Here is a 24,825-nt window from a genome sequence, read left to right on the forward strand (position 1 = left end):
ACACCTGGCATGGAGACCAGTACCTGGAGAAAAAAAATCGGTGGCACTTGGAGAAACTAGCTATCCATGAGTCTTCAGAACACCGAGCAAACCTGGTGGTGGCAGAAGCGAGCAGGCTGGACCATTTGTGACATCCACCTTTTTGGTCGCAGGAGTAAACAACTATGCTTCAGGTGGAGCTAGGGACTTGAGGGTGGGACTCGTAGCGCTTCCTCCACACACCTAGAAGGTGGCGTTGGAGCGACATGGCAAAGTACACCCAGTCCAGTGGAAGCCTGGTGAAGAGGGCCTCTGGGACATCCCTTGAGAGGGGCATCCTAGTGAGAGAGATGTTTGCAACTACTCCACCATTCTGTGGAGAGAAGCATTGCAGCATTTCCGTGGATGCCACAACAATCTGGATTGATAAATGATTCATCATCACTCCACCTGCACGGTCACAGAGAACAGTACAGAAAGAGAAACAATGGTGTATACTTTCACATCATGAGTCCAAGGAGGACCAGACCAGCACTGAACTGTGCCAAGCAAAACTAGTGATCCTAGCTACAGTCGTACCATTGTTTTCTTTCTGTAAACAGGTGAATAGTCTCCGTGGAAGTACCTATTTATTGTTTTATTCTCTCCCACAGGTTGGACTCTGTTGTTCCATTTTGAATAAAGTTTTGGAGGGATGTAGTGACCTGCTGATCACTGTTCTAGTGGTTTGATTTACCAGCAACTCCCTGTGGGCTGACTTACACCCCACCCCACGCCCATCAGCACAGGTGTCACAGGACATGTGACCCTGAGAATAAAAAGGGTCCGGGCGGATGTGCCCTGGGCCAGTTCTACCACCCAAGTACATTGTCTGTGTCATCACTCATACTGCATGGGGGCCTAGACCCAAAACATTACAACCATAACAGCTTGCCTGCCACTTTCATACAGGTGTTCATGCATTTGGCATATACATTATTGGAATCACGTATGAACACCTCAATGCTACTCGATTTTTTTTTACTTTTTTAATGCCGTTTAAGTTTTTTTTTTATATTGTATTACATGGGTGAGCTAAAATCAAACGCTTTGCCTGGCTGGATGAGGAACGAATGGTCCAACCTCCGCCGTTTCTCCAAATTTCAGCACAACCCTCTAATTGGTTATGAAATCCATTTCTGTAGTGGAGTTTAAAATCTATCTTGGGGATGTCAACATTGGTGTGTCTGCCCTTTTCTAATACTGCTGCTTTAATTCCTAGACCACAGCGGTATTTGGGGAGAGACATCTAATTATTACTCCATTGTACATATTCCAATTCATCAGTTTCTGTTATCAACTCACTATCTTTAATTATAATGTTTACATATATTTTATTATTCAAAATATTTTCAATTGTACAGGTGCAGCCCCTTAATTAAGAATTTCACTAATAATGAAATGACATCTAAATTGACAAGCATAGCCTAGAGACAGCTTATATGTCCCCCCCAAAAAAAATGTTTTTTATATATATATATATATATATATATATATATATACACATACACACACACACATATACACACACCTGTCAGGGTGTCATTCACACTTCGCTTCTACCCACCACAGCATATGCAATGGGTGAGCCTACTTCAGTCATTGGCTCTCCTCACTGTGAGTGAATGAATATGGTTTGCACACATCCATCAAAAAGTAGCCCACCTGAGGCAACAACTGCTTTTACTTGTGCTTGCCGATCATGTTTTTTTCATTTTTTTTATTTACTTTTCTTTCTAACATGTGGGTGCCACCTTCAAATGAAACATTTTTTTCCCAGCATTACTTTTAATGCCTTTTGCACAAGTGTTTTTGTTAATAAAATAAAGAAATTGAGAGCTTACCAAGGCCAGACTGATTGTCTTTGACAATGCTTGTTCTGACGAAGTTTTAAAATAACAAGCCTCTCTACTGTGCCATGAATGTTATCATATTTGTGACGGGAACAACAATAAAGACCAAACCTCCTCCCCACCCACTTTGAGTGAGCCTGAAATTCCATTCACGTTTAATAGCATTAGTGCTGAGGAGTTTACCAGAGTTGAAAGCTAGCTCAGGAAGCAACATTGGAGATATTTGAAGTGTAACCACCTTAGGGAGTATCTGCAATTGAAAACCAGCTGGTCATGCAGTTCATTTTGTGAATCTGCAACATAAGGGATTTCCACAATCGAGAAACAAGGTGGCGGTAATCCCACCAAATGAGAAATACTGGTTGAGTGTCTGAAAAATAGTGATGTTTTAAGGCAGGAGAAGATTACTCTGCTCCAACTACCCAAGCCAGACGAACTGGCCAACCCCCTCCTCCCAATCACAGTGGAACAAGCCCGTAACCGGAGAGTGTTCTTCATGGTCAATCATTTTCTCCTCAGATCAAGGCAATTTCCAAATTAGCATGTGACCACTTACTACTTCTAAAAGCATCCTGTCTGTATTCCGTTCCACTTGAAAGATCTCCCTGCTGGACTATTAAAAGAACCTTTACATTGGCCTCTTCAAAAGACCAATCCAAACACTCACTAGAGTCCAAAAATATGTAGCACATCTACTCTATGAACTGAAACAACACAATCATATCACAATGGCCCCAAAAGGCATTCAGTAAATGAAAGTGGCCATCAGCACACTCTGCCTCATGCACAAGTCGCTTTATGGTCTCTCTCCCAACTATTGCACCGGTTTGTCAACTACTATGAGAGTAGAAGCATAAGGTCTCCCACCTTGAACAGATTCTACCTTTCAGGCAACAGATACAGTGGTTGATCACTTCGTAGCCACATCTCTTCCCTGTGAAGTGAAATTCATTGCAACAGAGATTAGAAAAAGACATGAAATTCAGCAAACCCCCGAAGATCCTTGTCTGGTCAACCATCTCCCCGACTGCGGTCCACAGATGGGTTGCAAATACTGCCAAGTCAGGCTCCTAAGATGCCTCCTTCAGCTTAACTTTCATGGCTTTGGTACCTTACTGGTCTTGTCCATCATTTTATGGGGCATGTTTGATTGTGGGTATCAAGAGATACTCCCCTCTCGCCAGATGGTTATTTGGAAAAGTTCTACCTTGAAGTCTACCGCTCCGAGAGCGGCCAGCACTCAGAGGTGATCTGATGACACTGTTGTACTTTACAACAAAAAATACGAAATTGGTCAAATAAGTACTTTCAAGGTTTGTATAAAAAAAGACTCTTTGGATACATGTAATTCAGTTAAAATATATTTTGAATAAAACGGATAGGCATGAGTAGACATGGTAGGGTCACAACTAAAAATGAGGCGGTAGACGGATGGATTGTGACATGGTGCGAATAACGGGAATACAAATCATCCAATGTATTCTGTTTAGTTGCTTGCGGTGTCCATTGTACACGGAGTTTACTCTCAATCTGATCAGTATATCAAATTGGGTAAAGTCTCTGGTACGGGCTTGTGAGTCGGTATTTCTTCACCCCTACCATGGTACAGTCTCTGCGGGGGCAGTTTGCTGGTTGACAGTCCTTCACTGATCCTGTAAATGGTTGGTTTCTTGTTCCTACTCTTCCAACATTTGCAAACTTTTGTGCTGTAGAAGGGGCTGACGTGCCAGTAAGTACTGAATCTTTTCCTTATACTCATGGAAGTTGATGGCATGATTCTACTCCGCCTTTACTTGCAATAATCCAGCAATTTTCTGCAAAACAAAAAAAAGGCGATACAAATAATCAGTGCCCTTTTGGTCTGTGCCCATGCACACAAAAACATGTATCCCTAAAATACCCCATATGTGGTCATGGTGGCGGGGCACCTGCAACGTGGGGAAATGTTAATGAATGGGCGACACATGGTGTTCTAGATCGTCCATGGAGTTCAGCTCTGCTCCATAAGTCCAAAGAACCCCAGATAAGTCCCAGATTTCAATAATAAAAAAAAGAGAACATGTTCTTAGTTCAAAGCGATCAAGCTATTCAAAAAGTACCACCCCTTTGCAATGGTTAACAGATCACCTTTTAGTTACACATTGCTATATTCAAGGTGTACCAATGTGGTTTGCCCAGACGGTTTGAATGTGCATTAAAATAAAGAAGCAAAATATACTGCCTGGGAATGCGCCACATTGGATCGCATAATCGATGTTAAAAGGTTACCGACACCTCCTCGGGTATAATAAGAATGGGTAAGTGTGTCAGAAGTAGAGGTAAGGCACAGGAGAGAGCGGTACTGCACAACTCACATCCACACGTTAGGCGATAGAACTCAAGAGATGTTCATGCAAAGGGACATTTGTTACTGAAGCTGGTTCGGTGGTATATGAATGCACACCTGCTACAGTCGCAGTATCTTCAATGCGCTATAACTATTGTCATACCAAGTATTCTCCCCAGCCCAGTGCTTCTAGCTTCCCACGCGGACGGAGTATGCGACTCTCAGATAGTTCATCATGTAGAACATATCTGGTCCAACCGGAAGAAAATTATCAAACAGTGTTATCACTTCAGGATATAGTGCTGCACACCAAGGAGCCAGTTCCCATAGCAGTCAATCACGCTCGCAGTTACGGATTGGTGGAACAATGCATTGGTTAGAGCTTCCACCCTATTCAACTTCCTGTCAGGTGACTCAGGACAATGGATAGCATTATGTGCTATGGGTTCTTGTGGCCCCGAATTAAGAATTTTTTTTGCTGGACTTACTCTCAATCTGATCTGAAAAAGTCAGAATAGTGATGTGTTCCATCCCATCCCTCACAACCCTGCAAAATATCACAGTTGTGTGAGCGCCTTACCTGTATGCAGCAAGAGGTGTTTTTTGCTGCTCCTTTAGAAAGTCATGTTCCAATCTTCTGGATGTCCAGCCCTTTCTTGGCTGTGGCATTGAGGGGATTGTGCCTTTGAGTAAAGTGTGGTAGTGCTTCCTCGCCCTGATATTACTGATATCAAGGATTGGGAGAATTGGAAATGGATTTTGGTAATTTCCAGAAGCAGTCAACTGCATGAAGTGCGGCTGAGGGTGTCAGTTGAACTGTCACAGCGCAAATTTCCAGGGTGCAAACATGCCTTTGCACGGTAATCCTAAGTTGACTAAGAACAACATTGGCTAAGAAGGTTCCAAGCAGCTGTAGATGACCAAAGCCTCCTATTGTTATGGTTGCGGTGGTGGTGGGAATGGCCTTCCTCTGCTCTTGTATTCTTATATGGCAGTTTTTGTGCCTATGCATACGTATGTCCCTTTGTTACTTTGGCAGTGTGCAGGCGTCGAACACTGGATGAATGCTGGCTCCTGTTGCCTTTCTAGTTGTGGAGAGCAAACGAGAAACCTCCATGTACTCTTTATGGGGGTGTACACGTATATGCGCCCAAAGCAAATGAGACATACAATATTCCAAAGCCATCTTGTGTCAGATCCTGGTACGGTTTCAGCTGCGGCAAATACAGTTTGACTTGGTTTATGATTTTGCCAGATTTTATAGGCAAGATGTCTGATATGCCATTGTGGTCCCCTTTAACACTTTGCGGGGAGACAATCACTTCGTTACCCGGGCTACAGAGTTGGTATGGATTCACCATTTCACTTTGCATCTAAGTCTGACAGGATGCAGTGTAGTTGTCTCAGGGCAGTTTCCCAGTCCATCGTTTTTGGTCCACCGTGCCACTCCAGACAGGAACCAGCCATATGCAAAATAGGAGCAGTCCAACCTGAAGTGCCAGGCCCGTCCCCTCTGAACCAGAGCAGGCAACCCCAGAGCGGTTTCAGTCTATTTTGCTAATGAATTTGCGGTCACTAGTAGTTTGTACGAGTGAGTTTAAATATACTGGGGCTTCCAAATACACGTTTTGTCAGTGGGTGTCACATGTTAAGCGTATTTGTGAAGTACTTGTGGAAATGTGTGCTTGGGTTGTCCCACTGTTTTTAGTGTGCGCTACTGCATGGGTGGGAGTTTGGTGGCGCGATTGTACTAGACACATTCATGGGTAGGCACTCTCTCACTAATGAGATGGTACTTTCCTACTCCATATTCTCTTGGTATTTACCGTTACATTTCCTTCTCCATGTTGGGTGTGTTAAACAATACACTTTGTCATATAACCAACTGTTCGCAGTCTCCCCATGGACTTGAGTCACCCTTGACCCAATAGTCCTTCAAATCCCTCACCTCAGTGCTTCATTGGTTTATCATGTTGGAGAACTGGGCGAAGGATGTGCAATCATTGCTCTTACCGGCTTCAATCACCCCACTTGAAATATCTGTATACAATACTGTTGCAAAGTGCCAGAAAATAAAGCTGTAAAAAGGGCAGTGTCATGGACATATAAAACGGTCTCCAATAATATGCCCGACTCCCTGATAAAACTATGGGCTCGCTGGGAAAATAAAGTGGGAGACCTCGAGGATCTAGATTGGGACGCAGATCTAAAGCACCCTAGGGAATTTGCAATTAAATCCAGACTTCTACTGATCCAATTTAATCCTTCATAGGGTTTATTAGGACGTGGCCCGCTTGCATAGATTCGGCAGAACTGATTCCGCAAGTTGCCTCAGCTGTAGGGCAGAGAGAGGGTCGTTCATACACACATTATGGGAGTGCCCTAGCATTAAACAATACTGGAACATTATAATAGCAGAACTTAATGGAGTGTTGGGAGAAACGTTATCAAGAGACCCTAAATACACCCTGTTGGGTATCTCTACGGATGTAGCTAGTCCTAGAGCCAAATTTATTTAGTAATCGTCCTTGTAGTAGGAAAGGGAGATGTGGGCAAACGTTGGGATGCACCAGATTCTCCCACGCTGCAGTCCTTCAAAAAAATAGTATGGATCTTATATGGCAGTTGAAAAAGTCACATACAAGGCCAGAGGGTGCCCGAGGAAGTTTACCAAAATATGGGGTTCCTGGTTAAGCTATAACATTATTGACATGGGAGACAGGTAGAGCAGCCCCGACCCACACAGCCCCTGCAATGGGTGACAGATAATGTCCCAACATACCATCCGATAGTTGCATGTTCATTGTATATCTATGGATATGGAAATATGTGGATCTAAAATATGATCGACAGTGCTTTTACTCCTATGTACCTATGGATGTTTGGCGTGTTTGCATGCTTGATGTGCTCACAGAAAATTCCAATAAAATTATGTATTTTTTTTTTTAAAATAAGAAAAGCTGCAAGTTTCCCATGTGTCCACTAAATAAACAAATGTCTTTCTGGTCAGACTAAATGAACTGGATTCCCAAAAAACTATGAATTAAGATCACCATTCAGAATTCCATGGCATTTCTCAGACCACTACTTCTTCGCATTAGTGGGTGTGGTCATATCCTTTTGAACGTGTGAGATTATATAAAGTGATTGCTTCAGTACTAGATATCTGCATGCTTCTCGCCATCTATTACATCCTTCTTGCATTAGAGAACATTTTGTAATGTCCTCTTGCCCCTTCTGGCATATGCTCTCTGGAGACTACCATCCCAGAATTCCCAATAAAAGTAAGGTTAGGTAGGGTACAAGCCGACACCTTTGTAAACATGGACACTCTCCAACCATCAGAGCAAAACATATCTTTTCGGAAGCCATTTTGCTCAGAGCAGTCTTTCAGTCTTCAATCATTATGGACTGGCTCAGACTTGAATCTAGGAAAGCCTTGCATTTTGGGCCAATAATGCTGCCCCATACGAGCTTGATTGCCTTTTGGGCACCTCATACTTCTGACCTTGCCACCCAGGTTCTGAAACATAAATTGCTTATTGAGTGCAGTCCTGTAGGTCAGTTGTGTGAAGATGGCCAGAGGTCAAGGAATGAGAGTTTCAGGTCCCATGTATATAATGGTGGACTCTACATTGGATGGTTCACTCCTCCAAGACTCCGCGGTCCTAGCCATGACCGGTCACATCAAGTTACTGCCAAGATGTCAACTCTTATTTCCAGTCATAAGACTTTCTATTGCTAGTCCCTTGAAAACCCCTCAAACTAGGGAAATATCAGTAGAGTAGATCTTCTCATGAGGAAAACATGAAGCTAAAAAGGTTGGAGTTATTGCTTTCTACATCAAGGAATGGAGAAGGAGAAGAGGTCGATGAAGTTCCACTGGTGCAACTGCTGCTGTCTGTGCCATCACTAGATGAGGACATGGCACCTTCACTAAGAGACTCATAGCTTGGCTTCTTCAGAGCGGATTGGGATCCATCCAAATCACAGTCAGTCTGATTGTCCGCCTTCCAAGGAAAGTCTACAAATTGCATGATTTCCAGAACATTGATTCTTTCGTTGGGATCGAGAGCCAAGAGCCGTCTAAACATACTAAGGGCTCCTGTGGTGAACCCTTCCCACAAAGGAGGCGGTTCCGCAGCACAGTTGTCCATCCAGTTGACAAATGCATTGTAGCCGCTGTCTTCTGGTACAGCCTCCTCCCAAGGGAAGTATCCAGAGAGCACACAGAACAGGAGCACTCCAAAGGCCCAGGCATCCAGGCTGGAGGCAGCATGCAAGGTGTCGCCCTCCCTGGGGCGGCAGAGTTCAGGGGACATGTACGATGAGGTGCCAGACCTGGCTCGGATAGGTGTCCCCTTCAAGCAAGTAAGACCAAAGTCATTCACTTTGACACAGTGGCAGTCTTCATCGAACAGGAGGATGTTTTCAGGTTTCACGTCACAGTGTACCAGTCCCTTGCTACCAATGAAGTCCAAAGCACTTGCAATCTGCACGGCACAACGTTTGGCCATCACTTCTGGAATTCCAACCTAAAAATCAGAATTTAAAAGAGTTAAGTACAATTTGACAGAATACATAATTCCCTACCAGAGTTCCTTTCCAGAGCCCGCACTACATTGTCACTGCGTTTGTCAGTGCACATTTTGCACAAGACTAATTGATACTCATAAGGCATGGTTTGAAGAACCATTTCCTTAATGCTGCTGTTCCAATCAAAGCTACTCACTCTTCCCTCCATAAACACCAAGGGGCATATTTACAAGGGTATTGCAGCACCGGAGCGTCAATTTTTCTGGTGGTTCCATGGCGTGATGCCCTGCTCCATATTTGCACGGCGGCGCTAAGCCACTTTGTATGGCTTAATGCAGTCTTGAAAATATGGGTCCCCTCGCCTCCTTTTTAAGTGGCAATGGGGCATGCAATTGGTGTTGCTGTGGGCGTACCCACGCAACACACATTTTTTTTTTTTTACACTACCCAGAGATTTACAAGGATCTGTAGATCTGAGGCAGCACCAAAAACTATTGCCTTTAGAGCTGCATAACAAAGAGAAATACTTTTATTTCTCCTAGTTTTTACCTGCCAACCACTCTTACAGGCGCACTGAGTGCAAGCTAGCACAGGCTCGGGGGGGGGGGGGTTTAGTGTAGGGGTGCTTGAAGTAGGTATCCTAGTGGGCAGACAGGCACCTTGCACAGGAGAATACCAGTAGGGGACGTCTAGGAGGGGCACACCCATGTCTGATTTTATTTGACATGGGGTGTTAAGAGGATGGGACACTGGCACCCTTTATGATCTCACTCACAAAAAAGGATTTTAAAGGATTCACAGGAACAATTTTGGTTAGGTAAATACAGTGTATTAGCACCTCTGTTAAGACTAGGTAATAGCCACCTTTAAATGCAACTGTACAATTGTGGGCTACTGTGCATAAAGAAAATGTGTTTTAGTGTATATGTAAGAATAAATATGGCATGGGGTCCTACGACCACTAACCCAAATAAAGAGCTTGTTGTGGCTTCTCGTCTGCGACATGGGCTTGTTGGGGTGGGAGCGTTCAGGGGTCAAGTTAACCAAGGCACATTGGCGATACCTGGGCAGATAGAATTAGGTTATGGTTCTCATATTGGATTCTTGAGACCAACCAGAAAACTCAAGTATTATTTATAGTCCCATACTGACTGACGCGTCTGTGTCAAAATACGCGACACCTTCTCCATTTTGGTTCAGGGTTGAATATCTCAGAATAGAGAAGCTCACCAATGGTAGAAGTGGTACACTTCAACCTCAGCATTTTTCAGCAGGCACAGAAATGCGAAAGGTTCGGACCCCAAAAAAGAAGTTATAGCATAAAGAAGCCATCAGTCAGGGCTCCGCATCTCAATGTTTCAATTGTTGCGCATGTTACGTAGGCCTAGTGTCCCTACCGAGGTGCCATACCATTGTACAATTCTTCTCATACAGCGATAGCCAACAACACACTTACTCGATCCTCGATCATTTCGAACAGATCTCCAACAGGAGACCACTCCTGGGCAAAAACGTAGTGGTCGATAGTCTGGAAAGCCACTCCATAGGAGCCGATGATGTTGGAGTGTGACGAGAGGAAGAAAGATGTGTAGTGCTCCATCAGAAATCTCTCCAGCGTGGTTTGGCTCTTTTTTAGAAGTTTCAATGCTGTGGTCTTGTCTGTAAGAAATATGGACGTTAAAATTACAATTTCTCTTCTTGCATTTCTCACTTCACCCACATTTGAAGGCCATCAGAGTTTAATTAGAGGTTTAACATGGGGATTTGTGCAACACCCGCATGGATTTAAGCAAGAAGGGCGTGATAAACAGTTGTGGCCTGAGTCAGTGGAACCACATCAAATGAACCTGCATAGCAAATAACTCAAAATAATTCCACTATGGGGCATCCAATTTATATACTACAGCCATTTAACAAGATTGACATTTTCTTAAATCATGGTCTGTGTTTTTGTCCAACTAAATATGTATCCACGTTTGATTGACCCTTTCCAACGAGAAATGTGATGGGTTAACATTAAGCTTAATAAATAATCAAGCGAATCCTGGAGTCTACCTATCGATACAGGAAGACCCAGATCAACAAGTTACTAGCTCATCTTCTTTATGGGAGCGAAGAAAGAAACTGCTCGGACACACAACCTAAGACTGTATGAAGCTACTTTTTTGGAGGTTGTTTGGGAATGGGTGTTTTAAGAGACTACTTTCCACTATTTGGTGTTTGCTGCCTGCTTACCTGTTGTCTTGTCTTTAGCCATCAACACAGATCCAAAGCTCCCAGACCCAAGCTCTTCGACAACTTGATAATAGTCTTCGAGATCTACCTCCTGCAGCCTAGAAGACATCATAGACACCAGCCCTTCTAGGATACACTGCGTTTCAATCACTGTTGGGCTCATGGCTTGATTTACTGGGATACCTACAGGCGGACACAATGAAAAAACAAAAGTTACCAGAGAGAACAATAGTCAAGTACAAATACATTGAAAACTGGCACAAACCAAGAAATCACTTGCATCATGGTGACTAGGTCACAGAATGTTACTTTAGTATATATTCATTAGGACACAATGTAACTTCCTAAAATGTGATTTCCTCTAATCTTCTGGTGGAGAAGCTTAAAACGCATATACACGATTAAAGCTACCTTGTTAATTTCACAACAAAATAACTATTGCTGTGATTGACCTATATTTCAATTTGTATAAAATATTTAGAACAAAATTAAAGACTTGCGTAATACTGGAATCATGAAAAATCCTTATAGTACTGACAAAGGTTATGTATGTCACTAACTTGGTTCATAGTGCATGGGGAGGGTAGCCTTTGAATAGGCTGGCCTGGTTTTCCTAGTACTGCCCAGTTCTGGGAAAAGATTTTTATAAGGATATCCGTGAATCACCCAAATATTAATCCTATGATTTCTTAGATACATATATAATGTAGTGTTATGTGGCTGCTGTTCAACATGGCTAACATTTATTTAAATCAGGGGGATGGGGGGGTGGGGGGGGGAGCTATGATCCATTCAGCTTCCTATTAGTCAGTCAAAATAAATAGGGAATGGATCACTTGTACCTGCAACCAGGGTCCACTGTATTCTATCCGTCAGTACTTAAAAAACCCTCATTCACGTAGGCAGGTCGTGTGGCGGTTTATCTTGATTCTCCACCTGTATTAGATACGTGACAGCATCATCATTGGGTCTCTTTTTGTATGCTTCTTCCACCTGGAGGGAACCACTGGTTTTTGCAGTAGTGATCAGTAATCGGTGACTAGTGAAAGGTGCTCAAGTGAAGTGTGTTGATTAAAGTGATCATCATACTACCTAAAAACAAAAATTGTAGTCCGATTGGTTTATGAGAAGACTATATAAAAAAGTGAAGTTTGTGCAGGGAAGGACTGTTTATGAGTCCACTGCACTCTTAGTCCAATTCGATGGTCGACATGTTTCAGCCCTTATAGGTGCCCCTTATAGGTCGCAGGGCTTCCTTCAGCACCTAAAAGCAGTATGAGAATTGGGTATTGTCCAATTCAGAAGGGTATTTGTTAGGAGTATGAATACCTTTGTAAGTCCTGATTAGGGCTTCAAAGGGCGGCTGACAGAGCAGGTTTCAGAGTCCCAGGACTCTGAAAGCAAGCCAGCACAAGTCGTGCAGTCTGCAGACAAGCAGGTATTGCGCTGTCAGCCGTCCGTTGAAGCCCTAAGTGCTCAATGACTGTTTAGTCGGCCCTCTAGGGCCACCCAAACCAGTCATGCGCACTTTCCCCGTTCTCAATGAAGGCTGCATTACAACCTGCATGGAGGACAAGCTCAGGCTCCCATTCCCTGGTTGAGCGTCCAACCAGAATGCTCAAAACCAATCACAACACTGTATTGCAGCGTTGTGATTGGTCAGTGGGACCTGGCTCTGCTTCCGTCCCAGACAGAAGAGCAGGAGCCGAGACGCGGGACCCAGTGCAAAGGTAAGTTTAATTTATTCATTTTTTTTAAATATGCGCGCCCCACCACCCGCAAGCCATGCTGGCCGCTGAAATTAGAATAGCTATGAAGCCAACCAATGGAAAGCAATGGCTGCCTCTAAACTCACTATTAGTCTGGGGAACAATATGGACGAGATTCACAAAGGTAAACTGACATGTTTAAGTTTACACATGTTTTGGAATTCACAAGCTCCTATTTAATAGTAAGTTTAAAACAACAGAGACTCCGCAGTCGGGCAGAGAACTCTACACATAAAAAGATACAATATTCCTATCTTTTTACGCGCAGAGTTCTCCGCTCCTGCGTAGTCTCTGCAGTTATACACTTATGTTTGTTTGTGAATTCAAAAAGAAACAAAACACGCTAAAATTGTAATTTTACCTTTGCGAATCAGGCTATATGTCTCTAAAAAGAGACTGTCTTAGGCAAGATTTAAAAAATACAAAATGGACGCTCCCCATCCGCAGTCTTGGGTGGCCGGGGCCAAGATGGCCAGAAAATCTCCCACAAAAAAATGGACAAGCCCTTTTGGCCTAGGGACTGCAGCTGACCGACTCGGTAGACTTCAGTCGCGAGTATAGCTTCATTTTTCAATGTTCTGAAACTAATTCCTTCATTTCAAAGAACGTGCTACTATTTACCCGTTTGAAGCAGTGTAAACAATTTTGGACACTAGAGTGCGTTTATTATGAACTGTTAATTAATCCATAAAATCCACGTTTGTCCCTGGGTGGCCAGTGACGTAAAGCAAAATGCTACCGACCCCACTGACCGTGAAGCGGGGCACCTGAATCTCCAATATTATATCACATGTATCCATTGGGCTACATGTGGAGGGGGTGAAGGCGTGAGCACCCCTCCCGCTGATGGGTGAAAGCTTCGTTCTGGGACCACGGAACCCCAAACACACACACACCCACCCACCCCTCGGCCCCCCTCCAATAACGGTCGTCACACAGGCGTCCCATCCTCCCGCTGAGAGATGAGACCTAGAAAAGAATATTTGACTCCTTGTTCCTACGTGTTTATATTCGGATGCCAAACTAATACAATTGCATCTATTAAAACTTTCAAAAAGCAAGCATTAATTGCCTGCTGTCTCCACCCAGTGGATCATCGCTATATCACACTTCTCAATGAACAGGAATATCACGTCCCAGTCATAATTTATATTGACTTTAAAAAACTATCGCGCGGAGGCATGGTTTTTGCAGCCAGACTCACTGGCTTATTTACAAGTCCCTGGCGCCGACTGTTCACCCCATTTAATATGGGAAAAAGTGACTTGTAAATAACCGTCTCAGTGTATTTGCCAATGGCAGGTATTTCAGCGGCGGCTGTGGCGCACTCTAAAACGCCCATGGTTAATATGGAGAAAAGCAAGCTGTAGGACGGACACCGCTCACTTCACTAAATGCCATGTATCCCATCCCACAATTCCCAATGTTCACGTCCCGAGCCTGCATCCGGAATTCCAAACTAGAGCCCCTGGGTGCCTGGTTATGCAGAGGATACCAGCCTGACTGCAGAGCCTGGTAACACTTCATGTTACCAAATGACCCCGGTGTTTCCAATTCCTTCTCAGGCATACTCAAACTGGAAATTACCTCTCTGTGCTTGTGCAGGATTTTAGGAGAAGTTTGTTTTAAAGTGCACACCACATAGCCCCACAGACGCATTACCCAGACCTCGCCAATTCAGTTCTGGAGCCAGACATGCAACGAGCACTAACAATGAGTTCTTAATTTGTGCCGGTGGTTGCAGAGCCGGGCATTATTTTATCTCGTCAGACTTTGGCCCAGAGCAAGCGAGAGAAAGCCAGAGATGGGAAATAACGAGGCGGGGAAACAGAGAAAAACGGTGACTCGGGGATCCCGGTGTTCGGCAACGCCTGCGCCGAGCTCCTTTTGAGAAACTTTAGGCCCCCTGGCCTATGGATTAATTTGCACAACATTGGGCCTACTGCATACACCCCAGCTTTTATTGAGTAGGGGGCGGGGCTAGCGTCCTGCATTTCGCAAAAACATGAGCACATCAATTTTAACAGGGTGAAGAGAAAATGACGAACTGACTGGGGTTGCGATCCGTTCACAGCAGAAAACGTGCTGAAAGCGGTGAAAATTGCTCTCAATTTCTGTTAAATTGCTCTCAATTTCTGTTATTGTTCATGTTCTGCAGAAATGTTGGACTGGCCTAGTGTAATAGTTTAAAGTGTTCTTATGGTTATAAAATGCCAGTGAAATATACCGAACAGAAGAAGATGTAACTAAAAAGGTAACAGAAATGTATTCTTCTCCTCAGTCCCTTAAACAAAATGGAGTAGCTGGACGCTACTCCATCTTGTTTAAGGGACTACACGTACCTAAATGCGATGGAAACAAAACTTTTCTAATGACCTACTTACGCCTGGGTTGGTGAAACTCGAGAAGTCAGCTGCTTCGGATACGGTACGAACCTGTGCAGGGCATGCTGAAGCTTGGAGTGGTCCTGTTGCCGATGGTGCCCGTTGCTGAAAGTAGCGACCACGTAGAGGCGTCTCTACACTTGCCAAGCAAGGCCAGAGCGTCAAGTTTCCCTGGTCTACGCCTGCGGGTCTAATCCAGTCCGTATTTTTTCTTTACGCTCTAAATCTTGTTTTCCCTATAGTCTTGTGACATCAGTACTACAAGTTCCAGAATGCAAAGCAAAATTAAGGACGAGGCGAGTGGCTCGGTAACTCATCTTCGCCGTGGAAATGGATCTCCACCTGGGAAAACTTCCTGAAAAGTAGGGGAACTCTATTAACGCTCACCTCGGCCTTTGGCTCTTCACGCAATACCTATATGACCTCAGGAGGGTGAACATATTAATTCGAGGACCGCCGAAGTGCTCAAGGGACCTTACTGAGGTGAAAGCTTGGGTTCCCAGTGGTTTTATAGGATGGCCGCATCATAAAATATAAGATCATATGGTGCATGTCAACTTGGCATTACGAGCCAACAAACACCGCGTGGTTTGGCAGTATCGAACAGCTGCTGTGCCCTTACTGAGACATTCGCAGCAAGCAAATGTATAGGTTCGGGAATATAATGCTAGAACTGCGTACATTATATCAGTTATACGTTTTTATTAGCACACACGTTTACCCGCAAAAAAAGTCGGAGGTTCCGGAAACTTTCCCAAGAATTTAAAGAAACAGCACTTATGTGGGAAGCAGAGAATGGCAAAAACCTTTATAGCAGAAAAAAAAGTTCCAGCGAAAAATTTAAAGCAGAACTTTTTCTGAAAGAAAAAAAATCCATAAGTGACACGGTCCAGTTAGCAGACTCACCTGGGGGAGAATCTTCTAAATGGGAGAATCTTCTAAATGGAAAACAAATTAGAACGAGGGCCTTCCAGGACGGGCCCCCGCCGGATAGGAGAGCGGCGAAAGAGCTCCTTCCAACGGAGACGGTAAGTGCACCTAGCTCTGCAGTGAGGCGGGCGTCTTTATGCCTGTAGCACCTATGCGTCGCCTGTGTCTGCAGGGGTACGGTTTGCATAAACACGGGAGAGGGCTGGCCCCTTTAGCGGCGAGGGGTTAATAGTGATGAGGCGCTAAAAAGCAGCAATCTCCGACCATTAGCTATCAGCAGGTGGCGAAACCGGTCGACGCCCCCCTTCTCAATGGGACCGTCCGCGTCTTTTAGAAGTTAAACGACTAAACTTAATGTCGACTAGTTAATGTTGTGTTAGTTGTACGCTTTTTGACTTGCCGCTTCCCCGAAGTAGCTTGTGTTGTTCAATCTGGGCCGATAAAGTCGTCGACCTTTTACCGCCACCCACCGGCGATTCAGCCCTTTACATTACGTGTAGTCCCCGTTGTCACCAGGCAGGCCTGCAAGCACCAAAACGTGAGAATGCTGGAACATGCAATAGTTAGATGAAGGGTACGTGAGTGTCAGGTAATGGACATTCAACAGCGGGCTAAGAAAGGGGCATAACAAAGGCAGACTATCGGCGGGTAATGGTTTACTTTAGAGGGTTTGGCATTTGGCGCGCCTGACGTTTAATTGAGTCGTCTACGAACAGCTGAGCAGAGCTTTGGGCACCTCCCAAATTAAGCACAACTTCCAGCCATAAACTGTATCCTGCACTCAATAAAGATAGTCAAGAGGTTTTGGGAACTTCTTCCTGTTTGTCTATACAAATGATATATAACCCATACACCGCGGCGGCCTCACCCTGCAGTGCTCCAGTCGCGGTGCTAGCGCTTGTGTGCGCCTTGAGTCGGGGTGAAACGCAGCTGCCGAGGGCTTTCATAGGCGTGACGCCTTCCGTCAGTGCTGGCGTTTTACCCAACAGCAGCTTGCATTCTGGGACTTGGAGTTTCGATTTTATTGTTGCAAGTAGAGGCCCAAAAATGTCAGCATGCAAAGTGCTGTTGTTTTAAAGACCAGAAGTTCATGAAGTGCTCCGTCCATCATCTACTTGTGTTTGCTTTGAAGTTAAAAACACTGGTCGAGGCAGAGAGAAGCTGCTGAGGGAACACGATGGGAGCCGAGTTCATAAATGTTTTGGTGGGGTCTGGGTCACGTGACTCAAATCTCAATAAATATTGGGGTGAATTGCAGGTAGGGCCTACGTGTGTGGCAGGCTCGTCCACTTGTGAACTGTAAGGAATTGGCAAAGCTGCTCGTTGTAGAGACTGATATCTGCTCCCCCCCCCTTCCTTTAATCAGGGGTGTAAGGAAATTCTGATCCCGCTCAGTCGCTCTGTGAGGCTATTGTCCAGGCCTCTGAGGTGGGTGGAAGGCACAGACAGGTGGTCCTGCTGAGCCTAAAGCGCGCACATGAGTGCTGCTGACACCAAAAGCATATAGCGGGCCCTCACACTGCCATCTAGCGGCAGTGCTGTTCAGTCTCATGCCTATGCGAAACACCTGCACTACAGGCCTGAAATGTTCCCACACCCTGGACGTGGCCCTCTGACCTGGCTTGTCCTCTGTCTCGTTGTTGCTCCTCGACGGATTGCTCGGGCTTCTTTAGCACCTTATAGTGGGATCCCTGGGGGGAGCTGATGCTTGGAAGTCCTACATGGCTGGAACCCAGTGCCTGTGTATGTGGGAAAGGAGGGTGTGGAAAAGGAGTCGAGCTCCAGCGTGAATAAACATAAACAAGTCCACCTGTGTCTCACTGGAGCTGCACTGACTCAGAAGTACTGCGTCTCTCTGCCCTGGCGGACAGGTGAAATCCCACATACCAGTCTGTCTTAAAGCAAGCTCATGGGAGGCAACATCTTTGACATCAACCAACTCAACTACTTGTCTGTAAGGAATCCATGTTGCTCTATCTAGGAGCCAAGTGTCCCCAGGCCTTCCTGTTCCTGTTTTGCCATTGTGCAACATTCCGTCCATCGATTGTTGTTTTTGCATTTGTCACCCCGAGTGGGACACTTGTGGGACTTGTGGGACACCCCCGCGCCGCACGGCCACCAGCTGCTGCGTGTGCCCCTTGCCTGCCCTCTGCCTCGCTGCTGCCTCGTTTGCCGGTTGCCGGCTGCCTCCGCTGCGGTTGTTTTTGCCCTTGTTTTGTCGTTAAATTGTGCCTGTTTTGTTTTATTTTCATTCTGCCCTTGCTTTGTCGTTAAATTGTGCCTGTTTTGTTTTATTTTCATTTTGCCCTTGTTTTGTCGTTAAATTGTGCCTGTTTGCTTTTATTCCATTTCCCCCGTGTTTTGGTTTTTCCTTCCTTGTTGTCCGCCTACCTCGCCGCCCTCCGCCCTCCCTTCCCGCCACCGCCGCTTTTCCCCGCCCCTTTTTCCATTCTGTACCCTCCCCGCTCCCGCCTCCCAGCTGCTCCGCCCACCCGCGCACTTGGCCTTAAATGGCGACCGTGCGACGCAGGTGAGTGTGACCCACTTGTGGGACACCCCCGCGCCGCACGGCCACCAGCTGCTGCGTGTGCCCCTTGCCTGCCCTCTGCCTCGCTGCTGCCTCGTTTGCCGGTTGCCGGCTGCCTCCGCTGCGGTTGTTTTTGCCCTTGTTTTGTCGTTAAATTGTGCCTGTTTTGTTTTATTTTCATTCTGCCCTTGCTTTGTCGTTAAATTGTGCCTGTTTTGTTTTATTTTCATATTGCCCTTGTTTTGTCGTTAAATTGTGCCTGTTTGCTTTTATTCCATTTCCCCCGTGTTTTGGTTTTTCCTTCCTTGTTGTCCGCCTACCTCGCCGCCCTCCGCCCTCCCTTCCCGCCACCGCCGCTTTTCCCCGCCCCTTTTTCCATTCTGTACCCTCCCCGCTCCCGCCTCCCAGCTGCTCCGCCCACCCGCGCACTTCGCCTTAAATGGCGACCGTGCGAACGCGCAGCGGTCACGTGCAGCGGGCGCGCCGATTGTGCGCCGAAGGCGCGCCAAAGGTAAGCCCGTCTGCGCCCGTCCGCGCCTGGACCGCGCCCAGCGCCGGAACCCCTGGCCCACGAAGACCCCGACCGACCCGCCTGACGTACTCCGCCGCCACCCTCACCGCTCTCAACACCGGCCGACTCCCAGATTGCCATCAAGCCACTCCACGACGTACCCACGGACCTTTCAGCTGCCACGCCTGCAAGTTCACCTGCATCCGGACCAGCCTCGCACCAGCACCCGCCAAGTCGAACACCAGCAGCACCCACCTCAAGTGCATCCTGCTCAACACCCGCTCCGTCCACAGACACGCCATCGAGCTCTGGAACCTGCTCGACACCACAGCCCCTGACGTTGCCTTCCTCACGGAGACCTGGATGAACGCCTCTTCAGCTCCCGACATCGCCATCGCCATCCCGGAGGGCTACAAGATCGTCCGGAGGGACCGAAACGCCAACCAGATGGGAGGAGGCATCGCCATCATCCACAGGAGCACCATCCGTCTCACGACCAGCACCGACAACACCCTGACCAGCGCCGAACACCTGCACTTCCAGATCCACACCAACCCGAACACCACCCTCAGAGGCACCCTGATCTACCGACCCCCTGGACCACGCACGCAATTCAGCGAGGACATCGCCGACTTCGTCAGCCCGCATGCCCTCCCCTCCGCTGACTACATCCTCCTGGGAGACCTCAACTTCCATCTGGAGAACAACAACGACCGCAACACCAGCACCCTGCTCGACAACCTCGCCAACCTGGGACTCAAGCAACTGGTGTCCACCCCCACCCACCTCGCCGGACACACACTCGACGCAGTCTTCTCCTCCAGCACAGACATCGACTTCAGCCACGCCACAGAGCTTCAATGGACAGACCACAGCTGCGTCCACTTCACCTTCAAGAGAACGACGACCCACCAACACCAGCAACAGGCTGCCCGCAGAAGCTGGAACAAGATCACAGCAGACCAGCTCGCCACCGCCCTGAGCCAGCACCCTCCTGCCAGCTCAGCGAACCCCAGCCAGGCCGCCGACAACCTCACGAAGTGGATCAGCAACTGCGCGGACGAACTCGCCCCACTGAGGACCCCGCCTAGCAGACCCGGCAGCAAGAAGGCCCCATGGTTCACCGACGAACTCAAGAGCTCCAAGAAGAACTGCCGAGCCCTCGAGAAAGTCTGGAGAAGGGAACCAACACCGGACAACAGGACCTCCTTCAAACTTGCCACCCGGAAACACCACCAGCTGATCCGCGCCGCCAAGAAAACAGCATTCATGGACCGGTTGGACAACAACGCACACAACTGCAAGGAACTCTTCAACATCGTGAAAGAGCTTTCCAACCCCAGCGCAGGAAACAACGACATCACCCCATCGCAAGACCTCTGCAACTCCCTCGCTTCATACTTCCACAACAAGATCGCGGACATACACAACAGCTTCAACAACCAACCAACGCACACCATGACCGAGCAACCACCCCCCACCACCACCCTCCACGCCTGGACCCCGATCAGCACCGAAGACACCATCCGCACGATGAACTCCATCCACTCCGGATCACCGACCGACCCCTGCCCTCACCACGTCTTCAACAAGGCCGACGCTGTCATCGCACCCCACCTGCGGGACATCATCAACACATCCTTCGACACCACCATCTTCCCTGAGAGCTGGAAACACGCCGAACTCAGCGCTCTACTCAAGAAACCAACAGCGGACCCCACCGACCTCAAGAATTACCGCCCCATCTCGCTCCTCCCGTTTCCAGCCAAAGTCATCGAGAAGACCGTCAACAAGCAGATGGCCGCCTTCCTCGAGACGAACGGATCCCTCGACCCATCACAGTCCGGCTTCCGAGCCAATCACAGCACCGAGACCGCCCTCATCGCCGCCACCGATGACATCCGAGCCCTGATGGACAATGGAGAAACAGCGGCCCTCATCCTCCTTGACCTCTCCGCGGCATTCGACACGGTCTGCCACCGCACCCTAGTACGGCGCCTCAGCAACATCGGAATCCAGGACAAGGCGCTGGAATGGATCATCTCCTTCCTCGACGGAAGAACGCAGAGAGTCCGCCTACCACCGTACAAGTCAGAGGCCTCCGAAGTCATCTGCGGCGTCCCCCAAGGATCATCTCTGAGCCCCACCCTCTTCAACGTCTACATGAGCCCCCTCGCGGCCATCGTACGCAAACACAACCTCAGCATAATCTCCTACGCCGACGACACCCAGCTGATCCTCTCCCTGACCAACGACCCCGCCGCCGCCAGAGCCAACCTGCACGAAGGGATGAAAGAGGTAGCCGAGTGGATGACGACCAGCCGCCTGAAACTGAACTCGGACAAGACGGAGGTCCTCATCCTGGGCGCCTCACCCTCCGCCTGGGACGACTCCTGGTGGCCTCCCGCCCTGGGCACCGCACCCAAACCGACAGACCATGCACGCAACCTGGGCTTCATCCTGGACTCCTCCCTCTCCATGACCAGGCAGGTCAACAACGTCTCCTCGGCGTGCTTCAACATCCTACGCATGCTATGGAAGATCTTCTGGTGGATCCCCACCGAGACCAGGAAGACCGTCACCCAGGCCCTCGTCACCAGCCGACTGGACTACGGCAACGCCCTCTACGCCGGTACCACCGCCAAGCTCCAGAAGAGACTCCAGCGGATCCAGAACGCCTCAGCCAGACTCATCCTCGACATCCCACGAACCAGCCACATCTCCGGACACCTGAGAGACCTTCACTGGCTCCCCGTCAACAAAAGAATCACCTTCCGCCTCCTCACCCACGCACACAAAGCCCTACACGACCAAGGCCCGAGCTACCTCAACAGCCGAGTCAACTTCTACGCTCCCAAACGCCACCTCCGATCAGCCAACCACGCCCTCGCCGCCGTCCCCCGCATCCGAAGAGCGACTACGGGAGGAAGGTCCTTCTCCTACCTGGCCGCCAAGACCTGGAACTCCCTCCCGACCGGCGCCTGACCCAAGACCACCTCTCCTTCAGGAAGAAGCTGAAGACCTGGCTGTTCGAGCAGTAGCGGCACACCCCCCCCCCCCCCCAGCGCCTTGAGACCCTACGGGTATGTAGCGCGCTTTATAAGTGCCACTGATTGATTGATTGATTGACGGGTATGCTCAGACGTGAGTCCCGTGCTCTCCACACCACTGGAGTCAAGCTATCCTGGCTGAAGACGGCTGATAGCCAGACACCGGTCCTAGGATGCTTGATTCCGGTCCAGGAAAGACATGGCTTGGCAGTTCGGGCTGGACTGTTCCCATGAGGCACAGGGTCAAGTCTGATTTGCATATGTCCATGTCTGAACTGGGGTGGTGCGGAGTGCAAAAAAAGATGCAAAAAAACGATGGATTAAGGCCCAGATCTCTGTACTGGGGTGAATGTATGACATTGTTCTGCATTCTGTCCATCAAATGTTGTTTTTGCATTTGTCACCCCGAGTGGGACGGGTATGCTCAGACGTGAGTCCCGTGCTCTCCACACCACTGGAGTCAAGCTATCCTGGCTGAAGACGGCTGATAGCCAGACACCGGTCCTAGGATGCTTGATTCCGGTCCAGGAAAGACATGGCTTGGCAGTTCGGGCTGGACTGTTCCCATGAGGCACAGGGTCAAGGCTGATTTGCATATGGCCATGTCTGAACTGGGGTGGTGTGGAGTGCAAAAAAACGATGGAAAAAAATGATGGATTTAGGCCCAGATCTCTGTACTGGGTGAATGTATGACATTGTTCTGCATTCTGTCCATCAATTGTTGGTTTTGCTGTGGAAGAGCAAAGCAGATACATCTCTGATGTTGGGCTCTCACCAGGATGTGAAAGAATGCACAGAGAAGCTCTGGCAGACCCACAAAGTATTCTGCTCTTCCCAGTGGAGTAACATGCTGTAAAACCTCCATTGTGAGCGAGAATGCACCTACCTATTAACCCTCTTCGGATCTATGACAGCCCTGAACCCCTGCGAACAAGGAGTATGACAGAATGTAAACCTGTGAGAGACTGGTAAGCAAGGCGTGTCATTTGTAATAATCCGATGTCTGCTGGCAACAAGCCTATTCAGAGATATGCTGTCAAACTTTCAGAAATTTAAGATAAGAAAAGCAGCCCCCTTCTGCACTGACTGCAGCCGATCCATACTGAATCTGGGTAGTTCCACCGTCCACCACCTGAATATCATCAAAAGTGATCTCAGCACTGTTTCGATCCAGCGGACTATTCTGTCGCCCCTGGCTGCAAGTCAAGATACTTTGAGATTCTTACATCTGAAACTCAAAGTGGAATACAACAGCTTGCTGAGTACAACTGCCTGTAAAGACACTAAGTAGTTCTACTCTGCACACCACCTCAAGCCATGCAACTCAACCCCAGCACAAAATGCATCTTGAGAAGCTTCTTCAGGGCAGATGCTGCTGTTGCAGGTTAAGTGCGTTCTCGAAGGAAGGCAATGTGGTCATTTATAGATACAAAGTGAGAGGTCACCAGAAGGGCTACTCAGAGGTACAGCTGACAACGTTATGGGGATTCAGAGAAGCAATCTGCTAGAGCCTCGGAAAACTAGTCCTAATGAAAAAGAAAATAATTCTAGCATGGCAATCTTGTCATTTAATAACAAACATCGAGAAATTCGTAAAATAGCCCTAGACACCGGTATCTAGCTAGAAGGTACAGTGGTTTAGTGCTTGGGAATACCCCTGTGATGAGTGACAGAAAACGACCTCATACAGGGACAAATAGACACGGAGTAGGTAAAACCCTTGGATACATCAGGTCACTAAAAGTCACCTGAAAATGGTAAAGTGTTTGAAGAAAAGGCCTGGATTTAGGGAAGTGTTGCCTGTGCTGCCACACCTGGTGCTGAGATTAGGTGGGGCACTGTGTTTAGAAATAACATGGTTTTAAAAACGTCTGCTGCAGAGTTCCGTAGGTGCCTACCAGTTTTCAGGCAGCAACAAAAATGTCAAGGTAACTCTGGTGATTAATGGTCCTGCTGGAGAGGGAGATGTCGTTTTGTCGGAGTGGCAGTTTTGACTCTTCATAAGGTAGCATAAAGGGTTAATATACCTGCTGCAAAGACCATGTGCCATGCAGATCACAGGACTGTATTTTATGTAGATTGCATATAGGTTACTGCTTTGATCCTTTTGTTTGTTGCAGTTCAACACTATTATACCACAGTGGCGTATGAACTGTAATCCAAGAGCTGAATGCAAACTGCATGGTATCAGTTAAAACATTGTTTTATTCCCAGTCTTTCATTATTCTAATGTTGTTACAATGGGCTCGTTTGGGTATAAATATAATCTGATTAGTAAAGTCAACCACTGTGGTGCGTTTTAAAACACGCCTCTGCTTTTCTAGACCAAACAACTGCCTACTAGTGTTGGTGACACGTGACGCCTACATTTTGTAATCTTCATTCTATGTAACATTTTCTATAGGCTGATTTACACATGTATGATTCGTTGTCTATGTATAGTGTGTGTGTGAGATGTAAAGCGCTCTGACACCCTACCCTGGTATGAGTCGCACTATAAATCAAATGAAATGCATGTGAGAGAGGAGCTATGGAGAGATGAGGGGCACTGTTGGGGTGTGGTAGTGAGGGAATCAATGAAGAATGTCATCAGGGGAGGGCCACCCAAAAAGATTTTTGCACCGGGCGCCACCAATGCTAAAGCCGACCCTGTTGAAGAACACATGGTTACAACCTTTACACAATG

At 47.4% G+C, this 24,825-nt stretch overlaps 1 protein-coding gene across 3 annotated transcripts; it reads right to left on the reverse strand.

The window, feature by feature from the left end:
• Window positions 1-1,627: 1,627 nt before the first annotated feature.
• Window positions 1,628-17,025, reverse strand: LOC144768718 (serine/threonine-protein kinase SBK1-like). 3 transcript variants are annotated; one of them, XM_078652588.1, is made up of 5 exons: window positions 16,920-17,025; window positions 10,969-11,151; window positions 10,190-10,392; window positions 4,778-8,732; window positions 1,628-3,685 (listed from the first exon to the last, which is right to left on the reverse strand). In XM_078652588.1, exons 1-4 carry the CDS (start codon window positions 16,996-16,998, stop codon window positions 7,992-7,994), a joined length of 1,206 nt encoding a protein of 401 aa, XP_078508714.1. In that variant the 5' UTR covers window positions 16,999-17,025; the 3' UTR covers window positions 1,628-3,685; window positions 4,778-7,991. The 3 variants fall into 3 exon arrangements, with proteins under 3 accessions (XP_078508714.1, XP_078508713.1, XP_078508715.1); XM_078652587.1 differs by lacking the exon at window positions 16,920-17,025 and adding an exon at window positions 16,028-16,656; XM_078652589.1 differs by lacking the exon at window positions 16,920-17,025 and adding an exon at window positions 15,173-15,773.
• Window positions 17,026-24,825: the final 7,800 nt, after the last annotated feature.

The sequence above is a fragment of the Lissotriton helveticus genome, chromosome 7, assembly GCF_964261635.1.
Source record: "Lissotriton helveticus chromosome 7, aLisHel1.1, whole genome shotgun sequence".
Lineage (NCBI taxonomy): Eukaryota > Metazoa > Chordata > Amphibia > Caudata > Salamandridae > Lissotriton > Lissotriton helveticus.

Excerpts from the sequence above, each read along its gene's own strand:
- LOC144768718 (XM_078652587.1), bottom strand. The coding sequence starts at position 16,238 with ATGCAAACCGTACCCCTGCAGACACAGGCGACGCATAGGTGCTACAGG. Across the intron at positions 11,152-16,027 it reads TTTAGAAGATTCTCCCCCAG|GTATCCCAGTAAATCAAGCC; the intron begins GTGAGTCTGCTA and ends GTCCGCCTGTAG. Across the intron at positions 10,393-10,968 it reads GGCTAAAGACAAGACAACAG|ACAAGACCACAGCATTGAAA; the intron begins GTAAGCAGGCAG and ends TATTTCTTACAG.